This window comes from Brassica napus, chromosome C3 (genome assembly GCF_020379485.1).
Source record: "Brassica napus cultivar Da-Ae chromosome C3, Da-Ae, whole genome shotgun sequence".
NCBI lineage: Eukaryota > Viridiplantae > Streptophyta > Magnoliopsida > Brassicales > Brassicaceae > Brassica > Brassica napus.
Window position 1 is genome coordinate 37,453,084 of NC_063446.1, and position 13,326 is coordinate 37,466,409.

Below are 13,326 nucleotides of genomic sequence, written 5' to 3' on the forward strand. Positions count from 1 at the left end.
TTTAATCATAGTGATTGCGAATCTCAGATGAGTTGTGTGCTGTCATCGTTGAGTCGGATTAGGACCTTTAGTCTTAATTTATGATAAGCATTTAGCTTAATGGATATTCGGTCGTGATAACCTTAAAGAGAAGTTCTTGATTTTAGCTCGGGGACCTGAGTCCGATTCGAAAGGTTCTGGGACCTGGTTGTTCAGGTTCGTAGGAACCTGGATTTAGATTCATAGGGACCTGAGTTAATTCGAAGGACTTCGAGGCCTTTGAAGTTTAACGGATGGAATTGAGGAATTTCGGGATTTTCCTGATTCTTTAGGATTTTAAGACCTTTCGATTTTGATAAGGGTTTCAAGACCTTTTGGTTTTGATTAGGATTTTAGGACCTGGTTGATTGTTAAGGATTTTAGGACCTTGCTGATTGTTAAGGATTTTAAGACCTTAGTTTATGTTAAGGATTTTAAGACCTTTGGGTGTATTAAGGATTTTAAGACCTTTGGGTGTATTAAGGATTTTAAGACCTTAGGTTCAGGTTTTCAGGGACCTGAATGTATTCGAGATTGTTGAGCTTAGGTCCCGATTTAGGGGGACCTAAATTTTCTTGGAGGGTTTTAAGACCTTTGATGTTTATGAAACTGAATCAATCGTTTTATTAATATCAGATATCAGAGAATACATGATTCAGATTATTTACACAGTAACTATTTTTAGGCTAAGTGTTCTTGGTAACACCTGCCCCTTTGGCTTAGGTGAGGAGGTTGGTGAGAAGAGGTTGGGGCTGCACTCATGACGGAGTTGCCTACGTACCCAGTCAAGGGATCAAGCCAAACGTAGTTCAGGGGTTTTAGGTACCTAATGATAGTATCTTTTGAGGTTCGTGGCATTCCACGATCGGATTTCAGGTACCCCGGTTCGTACCTTCTGGAGTTTGTAAACTCCGGGTCGTACTATGTGGATAATTCGGTAGGGTCCTTCCCAGTTGGTTCCTAACTTTCCAGCTCCCGGTTCCTTTGTTCCTTCGAACACTTTCCTAAGCACTAGGTCCCCTACGGCGAACTGTCGGGGCCTTACTTTGGAATTGTAGTGTCGTGCCATTGCTTGCTGATAATTTTGAATGCGAAGCAAGGCTTGGTCTCGTCTTTCCTCGATCAAGTCGAGGCTATCCATCAGGAGCTGGTTATTAGCTGCGGGATTTGAGGTGCAGAGCTCCCGTCTGAGGCTACCTGCGGTGGTTTCTGCTGGGACGACAGCTTCCATCCCATAAGCTAAGGAGAAGGGAGTTTCCTCTGTAGCTTTTCGTGGGGTGGTTCGGCAGGCCCATAGTACTTCGGGTAGTTTTTCCGACCAAAGCTCCTTTTGGGCTCCTAGGCGTTTCTTGAGGTTTGCTAAAACTGATTTGTTGGCAGCCTCCGCCTGTCCGTTCCCTTGAGGTCGCCGAGGTGATGAGAAGGTGAGGCGGATGTTCCATTTATCGCAGAAACTTTTGAAGTCGTGGGATATGAACTGTCCTCCATTGTCGGTTACGATTTCGTATGGGACGCCATGCCTGCATACGATGTTTTTCCAAACAAATCCTTCGACCTCGAATCTGTTTATTTGTTGGAAAGCTTCAGCTTCAATCCATTTCGTGAAGTAGTCGGTTAGGACCAGGAGGTTTAGTAACTTCTTTCCTTTCCCTGAAGGTACTAATGGACCTATAATGTCCATAGACCACCTCATGAATGGATAGGGAGCTGATATGTTAGACAGCTTTTCCGCTGGTTGGTGTATGATCGGTGCATGCCTTTGGCATTTGTCGCACGATGAGGAGTAGACCTCACAATCTGCGATAATGGTAGGCCAGAAGTAGCCTTGTCTTTTTATTCGGATGGCTAAGGCTCTGCCTCCGGAATGGTTTCCACAGGAACCGTCGTGCATTTCCTTCATGAGTTTCATAGCTACTAGGCCGTGAACGCATTTTAGGTAAGGTCCGGAGACACTTCGTTTGTGGAGGGCTGACTCGATTATACAGTATCTTGCTGCTAAAGCTTTGAGTTTTCGAGCCTCCCACTTGTTGGGTGGAATTTTTCCCTCTAGGATGTAATCCATGATCGGTATTCTCCAGTCTTCTCTCCCTACAACTTTGTTGTGAAGAGAGGAGGGAGATTCCTGTTCGGGACCTGGTGCCGTGGTGCCCCCGGAGATATTCGTTGGAGTAGGTTCTGGGTTCTGAGGAATATCTCCAATTTCCTCGTTATCCCCTGTGGTTTGTGTAGCGTTCCTAGATGCGTTTTTAAGAGCGGTGCGGCTTCTTGTTTGGACTTTATAGACAAGTGGCTCCGAGGTCTGGATGGTGCCCCCGGAGGTACTCGTAGAGTTAGGCTCTAGGGAGTCTGAACTTCGGTGAGTACCTTCACTTTTGTCGTTGTTTTCCGGGTTCTGGGTTGCTTTCCTGGAGGTGTGCTTTCTAAAGCTGCGTGTTCTAGTTTTCGGGAACCAGAATGTCGTGAAAACTTGGGTAGCTACCGTCGGGAGGCTGTTATCCTCTATTTTTTCCTTTGGTTTGCTATCCATCTCAGCCTTGGTAGCTATGTCGATACTTGGCTTCTCGATTCCTTCCACGGGTATAATTCGTTTTACGAGAGGGTCGGATGTGGAAGCTAATGCGGCGAGCGCGTCTGCTGAGGAGTTCTCCCCTCGTGGGATCCTCGTTAGCTCGAACTTGTCAAACTGCTTTGTGAGGTTTAGGACGACCTCGAGGTATGCCCCCATTCTTTCGTCCCTTGTTTCGTATTCCCCGTGAAACTGGCTAGCTACCAGCTGCGAGTCGCTGTAGGCGTTTAGCTCCCGAATTCCGAGGCTCAGGGCGAGCTTTAATCCAGCGATTAGTGCTTCGTACTCGGCCTCGTTGTTGGAAGCGTTAAATCCAAGTCTATAGGATTGTTCGATGGTTTCTCCGGCTGAGGAGGTTAGTCTTAAACCGACACCGGAGCCTTGCCTTGACGAGGCTCCGTCCACGTATAGGCTCCATTTCGGAACCTCTGTTTCCTGGTCTAGATGTTCGGATGCTAGCTCAATAACGAAATCGGCGAGGACCTGAGCTTTTGCTGCTGCTCGGGGTCTGTACTCGATGTCGTACTCGCTGAGCTCTATAGCCCATTTGGCTAATCGTCCGGATTGGCTAGGGCTATGCAGAATCGTCCGTAATGGTTGTGAGGTCATTACGATGATCGAGTGCGATTGGAAATAAGGTCGCAGCTTCCTGGCAGCTGTCACGACTGCTAGGGCTAGTTTTTCCATGGTGGGATATCTCGTCTCGGCGTCTATTAAGCTTTTGCTAGTATAATAGACAGGTCTCTGTTCGTTTTGTTCCTCTCGTACTAGCACTCCGCTGACTGCAGCTGCCGACACGGCGAGGTACAGGTACAGTGGTTCTCCTACTACAGGTTTGGATAGTATCGGAGGTTCCGAGAGGTAAGCCTTCAGCTGTTTGAAGGCTTCTTCGCACTTTTCATCCCATAAGAACTTCTTATTATTTTTCAGAAGTTTATAGAATGGAAGGCATTTATCGGTGGACCTGGAGATGAATCGATTTAGTGCTGCGATCCGTCCGGTCAATCTTTGTACCTCTCTGGTCGTTTTAGGTGATGGCATTTCCAGGAATGTCGCTATTTGTTTCGGGTTGGCTTCGATGCCTCTTTCGGTTACGAGGTAACCTAGGAATTCGCCGGAAGGTACTCCGAAGGTACACTTAGCTGGGTTTAGCTTCATGTCGTATTTGTTGAGGATTTCGAAACATTCTCTTAGATGGGAGATGTGGTCCTCCCCCTTTGAGGATTTGACTAACATGTCGTCGATGTAGACTTCCATGGTTTTTCCGAGTTGTCCAGCGAACATTTTATTTACTAACCTTTGATAGGTAGCTCCCGCGTTTTTCAAACCAAACGGCATGACCTTGTAACAATAGGTTCCTCGTTCAGTTATGAATGCGGTTTTCTCTTGATCCTCAGGATCCATCATAATCTGGTTATATCCTGAAAAGGCATCCATAAAGGACAAGAGCTGGTGTCCAGCCGTTGCTTCGACCAAACGATCGATATGAGGTAACGGGAAGCTGTCCTTAGGACAGGCTTTGTTTAAATCGGTGAAGTCTACACAGATTCTCCATTTCCCATTCTTCTTTTTTACTACCACTGGGTTAGCTAGCCAATCGGGGTATTGTACCTCTCGGATGGACCCGGCCTTTGTTAGTCGATCGACCTCGTCGTTGACAGCTTGGGCTTTTTCTAGACCTAGCTTACGACGTTTCTGTTTGATCGGTTTAAAAGTAGGGTCTACATTGAGCTTATGAGTGGTGACATTTGCATCTATGCCTTTCATGTCGCTGGTGGTCCATGCAAAGGTTTTGATATTCTGTTTTAGGAATTCGACGAGCTCCTTTTTGGTTTCGAGAGGTAGCTCGGATCCGATGCTCACCTGTTTCTCAGGATTTGAGTCGTCGATGCTAACTTTTTCGGTGAGGTTCTTAGGGGGACCTCGGATATTTCGTTGCATTTCGCGACTCTCCTGGATCTGTAATTGCTATTGGGGGGATTCTTTTATGATCTCGAATCCTCCCAGGTAACAGATCCTTGAAATCTTTTGGCTACCGTGTATGGTAGCTATTCCGTTGGTTGTTGGAAATTTCACGCATTGGTGATAAGTTGAAGCTACTGCTTTCATCTTATGAATCCAAGGCCTTCCGAGGATTGCGTGGAAAGGGGATGGTTTGTCGACAACTATGAAGTTGGTCATTTTCATGACTCCGCCAGCTATAATTGGGAGCTTAATTGTTCCCAATGAGGTGGCTGTTTCACCTGAGAAACCTACGAGGTTGGATTTCTGGTCGACAATTTCGTAGTCGTCTATTTCCATTCCCTTTAGTGCGTTGTAGAAAATAAGATCGACGGAGCTTCCGGTGTCGATCATGAGCTTAGGTACCTCGTACCCTGCTATATTTAATGTTATGACAAGGGCATCGTCATGAGGTCTATCGAGGTCTAATGTCTCACTCTCCCAGAAAGAGATCTTAGTGTTAGACTCAGGCTTGGTCGGTTTGGACTGAGTGTTTGACACAGCTTTCCGTACGTGACTTTTAATAGAGTTAACGGAGTCTTGACACACATCGGACCCTCCAAGGATGTAATCGATCCTTGAGCCAGGGCTCGATTGGGGAGGTGGTTTACTCAAGAGGGCCTCGATTTGTAGGCTTTTTCCTTGTGGAAACTTTCCAAGGATCATATCGACTCTCTTTTTGGGAGCTGGGGGTGGTGAGTCTGTTTCTTTTTCAGGTGACCTCTCGCGTTTTGGAGAGCTATCTCTGGGACCTCTCTTCTGATAAGGTTGTGGCTTTTTGAGGTCCACATCTTTTATTTCTCCGGCTGCGAATTTAGCAGCCAGTTGTCGTTGGAGGTCCCAACATTCTTCGGTTGAATGTCCCTTTCGATCGTGGTAAGAGCAATGTTTGCTCTCGTCATAACCTTTGGACCAGGGGGCTTTAGCTGTCGCGGCGACAGGTTTTTCTTCCTTGTCTTCCTCGACTACGTAAGAATGTTCTCCCTGGGTCTGATTATTTCGGGAGCTACCTCTTTTGTGAGGTCCCTTTCCATCGGAGGCTTCGCCTTTCGGGTGACTCTGGGGTTTTCTGTGGAGCTTATCTAATGCTGCCATTTCCTCCTCCAAGGTAATGTATCTAGAGGCCTTATGGAGGGCGTCGTCGATAGTTGGAGGGGGATTTAGCGTTAGCTCCGAGAAGAAACCTGATTTATACCAGAGACCTCTCCTAAGAGCCTCAATGGCTACCTGATCGTTGGGATTCGAGAGTTTAGTTCTTACTGCTCTGAACTTTTCGATGTAGACTCGCAGTGAGTCTCCCAGTCCTTGTCTGATCTTCCAGAGGTCAGCCTCAGACGCTTGTTTCAGGATGTGAGTTGAATATTGCTTCATAAAGGCGTTAGCCAATTGATCGAAACTGTCTATAGAGTTCGGCTCGAGGCTGGAGAACCATTCGAGAGCTGTTCCGATCAGGTTTTCGGCAAATGTTCTGCAATATCCTGCATCACACTCTTCCTTTGTGAAGTGAGCTTTAACGATAGCTAATCGGAAGGCTCTTAAATAGGCCTTTGGGTCTGCGTTCCCATCGTATTCAGGAATCTTAATTTTTCGAGTATCTCTTATGTAAGAGTTGGCAATTCTATCGGTGAACGGAGTTCCACGAGTCTCCTCAATTAAGCTCTCGATTTCGGGAGCTGAGCTCGTTACCTTGTGAACTTGAGCTCCCAATTTCTGGAGAGCTGCGTGGGTTCGCTCCATGTACCTGCGAATTGCGTCAGGTCCCTCGAAGGGAAGGACATTTGGGTCATTATCAGATACTCGGCGAGCAGGTTCCTGGTGAGACCGAGCTCGGTCGTCTTCCCAGCTAGCTGGCGAAATAGGTCGCTCATTGGTCCTTAGGCTCCGAGCGAGGTTAGTGCGGAGAGCTGCAGGATCAGCATCCGTCCTTTGGTATTCGTCTGTGCTTGGGGTTGAAACCCTAGCTTGAAACACTGAAGCTGATGTTCTGGCCCCGGACGGTATGTTGGTTCCTGCTCCAGACCCGGAAGGAGGTGGCGGTGGAGGCAAACGGGTGCTCCCACCGGTGTTTCGATCAGGCATGGAGCTAGTTGTAGCTACATTGCTCCCCATGGTGCTGGTGATAGGAGGGGTAAACGCAGGAGCTGTCCTAGCGCGAGGCGTTTGGAAAGCAGGTTCCTGCCCTTCTGCACCTGGGCTATCAGGGGAGAAGTTCAGGCGCTCTCTAGGGAAGGAAGGGTCAGCTAACCGTTCATGGAAAGTGACTCCTCTTCCCTGGTGGACGGACGGTTGGGTCGTTGCGGATTGAGATCTGGTTATCTCTTCGAACTGTTGCTGCCGTTCGGCTAACTGTTGCACCGTTCGCTCGGTCTCTTGAGCTTTGTCCACTAACTGGAGCATCATCCGACGGATCTCAGAAAGCTGATCTTCCGTTTGGTTCGGAGCGGATTGATGCGATGGGTTATTGAGGGCTGAGGACCCAGAGTTGGTCCCTCCGGAGGCTCTCGGGTTATTTGCCCCCGGAGCAGTGCGATTCGGTGAGCTATTGCTCTGGTTCGATTGATCGGGGTTAGATGGATTCGTTCCGTCTAATGGATTCATCCTTTAAGCTTTAGAGAAAGGGATTCGATTATTTGTCCCCACAGACGGCGCCAATTGTGAGAGACAAGGTTTCACTTCTTAGATTTAGGTTAGGTCAAGAGAGATGAATGAGAATCGTGGGCTGAATCCCGTAAATAAACTTGAAGAATGAATATGATTTTATTGATGAGTTGAAAGATGATGAATACAAAGGAATGTATCTTGAGATGATTACTAAAGAATACGTAATGCTTTTAATCTAGTACAAAAGTTGATATATGGAAAAAAGATGGCTTGTCTTTTATCTTCTCCGTCTTTATATAGTCTAGGTTTCGTTGGCAACCCTTCAACTGTTCTCCGAGATATTCGGCTTCAATTACGGAACTCGCTTTAGGCTCCTCTTGACCGAGTCTCTTAAGGTGTTAGCTCACTTTCTGTCGTGACCTCTGCTATGATGTCTCCCAGGTCCAGTCGTCAGCTCGGCTTTCAGCTTCCTTTGTTATGATGGGCTTATCGCAACCCACATGCTAGCTCACGCTTATCGGTACCTCACCTGAGGGTCATATTCGGGTCCAACATTATGTGCAATGTCAAGGCTACTTGTTTCGAGAGTAAACCACCTTAAAGATTTTATGTTTCAAACCTCTTGAATCACTTGAATAAAAGCCTTCCCTCACCCAACCAAATGACTTGGACCAACTGACCATTTGCAAGAATTCACCTGATGTTTTGTGCTTAATGAATGTGAGAGTTGGTTGATTTGAATGTGTGGATGCTTGATGATGAGTGTAAGGGCAAAAAGAGTTGAGATAGGCCTAGAGAAGCTAGAGTGTAATAAGAGAGTGTGCTCATGCTGGATTAGATGTTGAATCGAGTACTAGTTGTGTTTCTTTTGGCTATGAGCTCCCACCTTCAAACCTCTCTCCCTATGAGTTCTAGAAAGTTCACTTGTGGACAAGTAAAAGAACAAGTTTGGGGGAGTTGATATATTGCATATTTCCATTATCTTATCCATTCATCCATGTGCATTTTGATCATATAGACTAGGATTTAGTCATGTTTAGGTTACATTTTGCATACATGAGTCTCTATCAGGTGTTGGAGTGCCACATGGAGTTCTTGGGGCTATTTGGATGCATTTGGAGCTCAAAGGAGGTGATATATGTGATCATTGGACGAGCAGAGCAGGGGAGCGAGGTTCCGCAGCGACGTCATGAGGTCGCTCCAAAGCACCTCTCAGAGCGACCTAGCTGGAGCGACCCCGTGAAGTCGCTCGCCATACTCACCCCGTGAAGCGACTTGCCCAGAGCGACGCGCCGAGGTCGCTCGCATCTCACACACCTCTCGGAGCGACCTCCTAAAGCGACGCCATGAAGTCGCTCGCGTTCTCGTCACTCCGAACAGTCTTAGATGACCCTGGAGCGACCTCTCAGAGCGACCTATCAAGGTCGCTCCCGATCCAAAGCGACCCGTTGGAGCGACACACCAAAGTCGTTCGGGACCTCTCGCCCGGAGACACCAAAAATCGGCCCTGGAGCGACCTTCCGGAGCGACACCTGCAAGTCGCTCCGCGTTATTTTGCTGCCGAAAATCATGACTTCTCAAGGACCTTTTTGCAATTTATTTTGGACGTTTTACATTTCTAAAACCTATGTTTTAAACATCTTTTGTAGCCACCAGGGAGATTATCTTTGGATCTATTGAGAAATACACAAAAACTCTCTTGAGAAGTTCATCTCTTGGATTTTGATTGTTATGTTCTTGTGTTCTTGTTGATTTCTTATCTATTTCTCTACATGATTAATCTGAAATCCAATATGGGTTTAAGAGGAATCATGGAGATTAGTGAGTAATCACCTTTTGAATTCATGGGTTAGGGAGATCAAGGGTGATTAGGTTAGTTCTAGGATGTTTTAGTGTAGATCATTCTTGTTCCTTGTTAGTAGAGTATTCATAATGCATCTTCTGAGTTGGCCACTCAAAAGTTGATCAATAGGCATTTCCCACCCAAAAGGTGTTTGATGAAATGCCTGAGACAACTCTCCTAGGCTTTTAGTATACTTTGCCAAAGACATTTGTTGTTAAAGATGCTAAGATAGCTAATAGACTTGTTCGTAATGATTGCTTTCATATTATTCAACCAAAGACATTTGATGTTTGAGATATGTTAGCAAATGAGCATTCATCTAGACATAGAGCTTGCTTAGAATTGTGTCTAGGCTTAAGGTTGATAGTTTGATTGATCATTTGCCATCCTTAGTTCGATACTTGATCACCCAAGGTCTAATCCCTATGCCCATGAGTTCTCTTTTCCCTTAGTCAAGAAGTATCATTCTGTTATTGCTTTCTAGTTTTAGTCATAGCTTAAAACCCATCTAAATCATTGGTTGCACTTAGATTAAGTGAGTACTTGCATTCTCAGTGCTTTGATATCCTTCAGAACTGGTTCGACAATCACTATACTACAACATTTGTCTTAGGAGCCTTGAAAACTCCTAACATCAATAGACCTCGTCCATACGTGTCCACTACTTGTCTCATGAGTGTTCAAGATCAATGATCATTGCTGTGAGTTTATAATCTCTTATTATGGCTCTGCGGCCGAACACTCTCATGGATGTGGACATCGATTTCTTTGCCTTAGGTAATGCCATATTCATTATTCTTTGCATTCCTATCTTAATGATGGCGTCTCATGACCTTAGTTGTTGTGGATCATATCACACGCTAAGTATATATTATTAGGTCATGAATCTCGGCTTTCACGAGCTTATGGACTATTATACTTTATATCCGACAGGAAAGGATAGATTAAACATCTCCTCTTTGTCCTCACGACAAATCTTTGTGGGAGTTGGTCATACAACAGCAGAAAACTATTCTGCTATGCCGGATCCTTAAGGGATTTGATTGTCGGATTGCAACCTGATGGTTGATCTTTTCTACTAGCCCGTGATCAAAGGATAAGAGCGGGACGCCTTTAGCAGAAGGGGCCGGACGCCTTTATCTAAAAGCCGGATGCCTTTTAGCTTAAGGGCTGGACGTCTCTGGCTGAAGGACCGGACGCCTACAGATACGTTCTGTATCAGTCTACTAACCTCTTTTAGGTTTAGTATAAACACAAGGGATTTCAAATTCTCATATGTATATGGACTGTTATTGGATTGTCTTTAATACAACTCCAAGATCATGCGTGATCACTTTCTTTTACATACTATATGCAGCTGCTTTTGTTTCAGTCCATGAATCAGCTTAGGAACAAAGCTGTTTTTTCAATTTTATCCAGTGATCCATATGCTACTACATCATTGTATCTAATTTCTTTCTTATGACCAGGCCATTGTCAATTTCGAAATCTGTAGCAGCAACCACCACATAGGAGTTCATCTCCTTATAATATGTTCCTTTGATCTCTGTGAGTACCTTGTGTAACAAGCTATGATCTAATGCTGTTATTAGGAAACATGAACACTCTAGACCTCGTGATCATGTGCCTTTTCTCACGGTTTCTTTATCTCACAAGATCCATCTATTTCACTAGTTTTATCAGATGGCGTTTCTATGGCCAATACGCCAATCTCTTCTATAGATACTTTAAACCCCACGTTTATCTTTTCTTTAATCTTTATGAGTACTCTTTCGTGGGCACATGATCCTCGCTTATATCTTTAAACTCAAGTGCTATTCTCTTTATGTATTTCTATACAAATATCTTTAATGTGTGTTTCGACACTTATATATGTATGTGGTTCCATTATGTTCCAAACATGATCTAATAGATTTGAGATCATATTATCCAGGACCTTTGTTATCTAGTAGCTTGGCGTCCCAAGCTACATGGTTTGGTACCTTAGATGTGTAGCTGCGCAGCCTTTTCTCAATGTCTAGTATGGTTTCCTTATAACCTTGGATTGTCATTCTATGCACCATTCTTTCTTTTCCGAGGTTCCTTATCTTATGGAACACTTGGTCTATCTTGTATAGACTCTATAGCAACTTGACTGTGTCTCTTTCAAGGACATCAGATTTCGTTTGGTGTTAAGCTGGTTATGACTTGGTCATTCTGTTCTTTTCGGGTCAGTGTCTGGCATCTCGATTAGCTAGCATTTTATAACCTTTTCTTTGGACGTCTACAGTTCTAATCCGAGGATCTTGCCAAGACCATGATGGTTGATACCATTCATTCTTATCATTCTTTCTTTGCTCTTTATACCAGCTTATAAATTTCTCTTCATAATGTTGGATAGCCGGATCCATTTTGTCATGCAATCCGTACCTGGCCACTATTTGATCACCCATGTTTTTGGCTCACGGTCTCTTTGAATTCGTAGAGAAAGTCATACTCTTATCCAACATATATTCCCAATCATTTTCTAAGATTCCATCTTAGACGGCACACATATGTATGTAGTGGTTTATTCAAAATCTCTTAAGATGGTGTATGTCTGGTTTATGACTCGTATTCAATCTGAGATGAGAATATCTATGCTCACTTATATGGCCTGATGTAGTTGAACTTTTTATACATGTAAATCCATAATGTCCCTAAGCTCTAGGATGGATGTCCGAACCTTTATAGGTAATGGATTGTGCGGCCAAGCCTGCACAACACGGCCAAGCCGTTTATATCATGGTTCTATACCATGTTTCACGAATTTGTAGTGTGATCATGGATTTAGGGTTTTTTATCCTCTCTCCCCCTCATGAACATACTATAATTTAGTGGTGCTTAGGATAATAAAGCCTTAATGAGTTTTCCTTTGTGTACATGTTTCACAACGTGGGTTCTAATGGGAATAACTCTTTGTGCCTTTCAAATTTCAACCTTTTCATCAGTTGTGGACCAAGAAGGCTAATCCGGTCTTTGCCATATAGTGTATAAAATTTCGTGGGATATATATGAGTATAGTCACCACGGCTCTTGCCTCTTATTCATATTGATCTGTGGCATAGTTTTGACCAGTAAAGTACACATGTATAGTCTTGACCACTTTCTTATAAGGTCTTAGGCGATTTTTCTTTCAAAATTTGAAGGAACTTGTTTCCTTTTGTTTGCCCATTGTTTCTATTTAGAAACCATATTATCATAACACAATGGGTCACATATTATTGGGTGTATAGAATGCCTTTTAAGGCAATGCCCTGGCCATAGTTTCTTACTAGGCTACTATACCCGTACTATAATGCCCTTCAGGCAATTCTTTGTATCAATAAAATCATTCACATTATCAAACAAACTAAGGCAAGATATAATAACAATGAAATCAAAGCAATTCATAAAAAAATAAGACAAGATGTCGATTTTAGTCTTTGAGACAATCAGAAGTCTCAAAATCCAAGAGGTCGTCCCTTTCAAGGTCGGAATCATCATCAGCATCATACCCGGTATCATGAACCATATGGGCTTCCGGGTTCTTGTTCTTAAGGCTCTCTTGATAGAGCTCACATATATGTTTAGGGGTTCTATAATTCTTTGCCCAATGGTTTTACATCCCGCATCTGTGACAAGCTAATTTGGTCGAGTAAGACGGTTTGGATATGCCACCTCGACCACAGCCATAATTGCCTCGGCCACGGCTGGAACCACGACCACGGTTATTGTGGTTTCCTTGCCGACCATAGCTGTCACGGCCACGTCCCTTGAATCTACTATGGACTTTGCCGTGTGACTTCTTATTATCATGAACGTGGTTGCATTCTTTGGGATCTTTCTTTTCAGCCTCATTGGCTTCTGGTAATGCTGATGTTCCGATTGGTCTCATCTCACTGTTTTTCATCAGGAGTTCATTATTAGCCTCGGCCAGGAGCAGGCACGAGATCAGATTAGTGTATGAGGCGAAGCCTCTCTCTCTATACTGCTGTTGCAGCAACATGTTCGTCGAATGGAACGTGGAGAATGTTTTATCAAGCAACTCTTTCTCGGTTACTTCCTCACCACATAATCTCATCATTGAGACTATCTTAAACAATACTGATTCATCCACAGACTTATAGTCCATGAATATGAGATTCTTCCACTCATGTCTAGCCTTTGGTAATAGCACCGTTTTCTGGTGATCATATCTACGCTGTAAAGCGGTCCAAAGGTCTAGTGGATTCTCCATGGTGAGGTACTGATCTTTTAGACCCTCAATGAGATGGTGGTGTATAATACTTATAGCCAT

The 13,326-nt window shown here is 44.4% G+C and overlaps 1 protein-coding gene across 1 annotated transcript; it reads right to left on the minus strand.

Annotated features, from left to right (window-relative positions):
• Window positions 1-12,648: 12,648 nt before the first annotated feature.
• Window positions 12,649-13,326, minus strand: LOC111203391. The gene has a single exon (XM_022697202.2). It carries the CDS (start codon window positions 13,324-13,326, stop codon window positions 12,649-12,651), a length of 678 nt encoding a protein of 225 aa, XP_022552923.1.

What these genes read in the sequence shown, in the direction of transcription:
- LOC111203391 (XM_022697202.2), bottom strand. Translation starts at nt 13,326, where the DNA reads ATGGCTATAAGTATTATACACCACCATCTCATTGAGGGTCTAAAAGAT.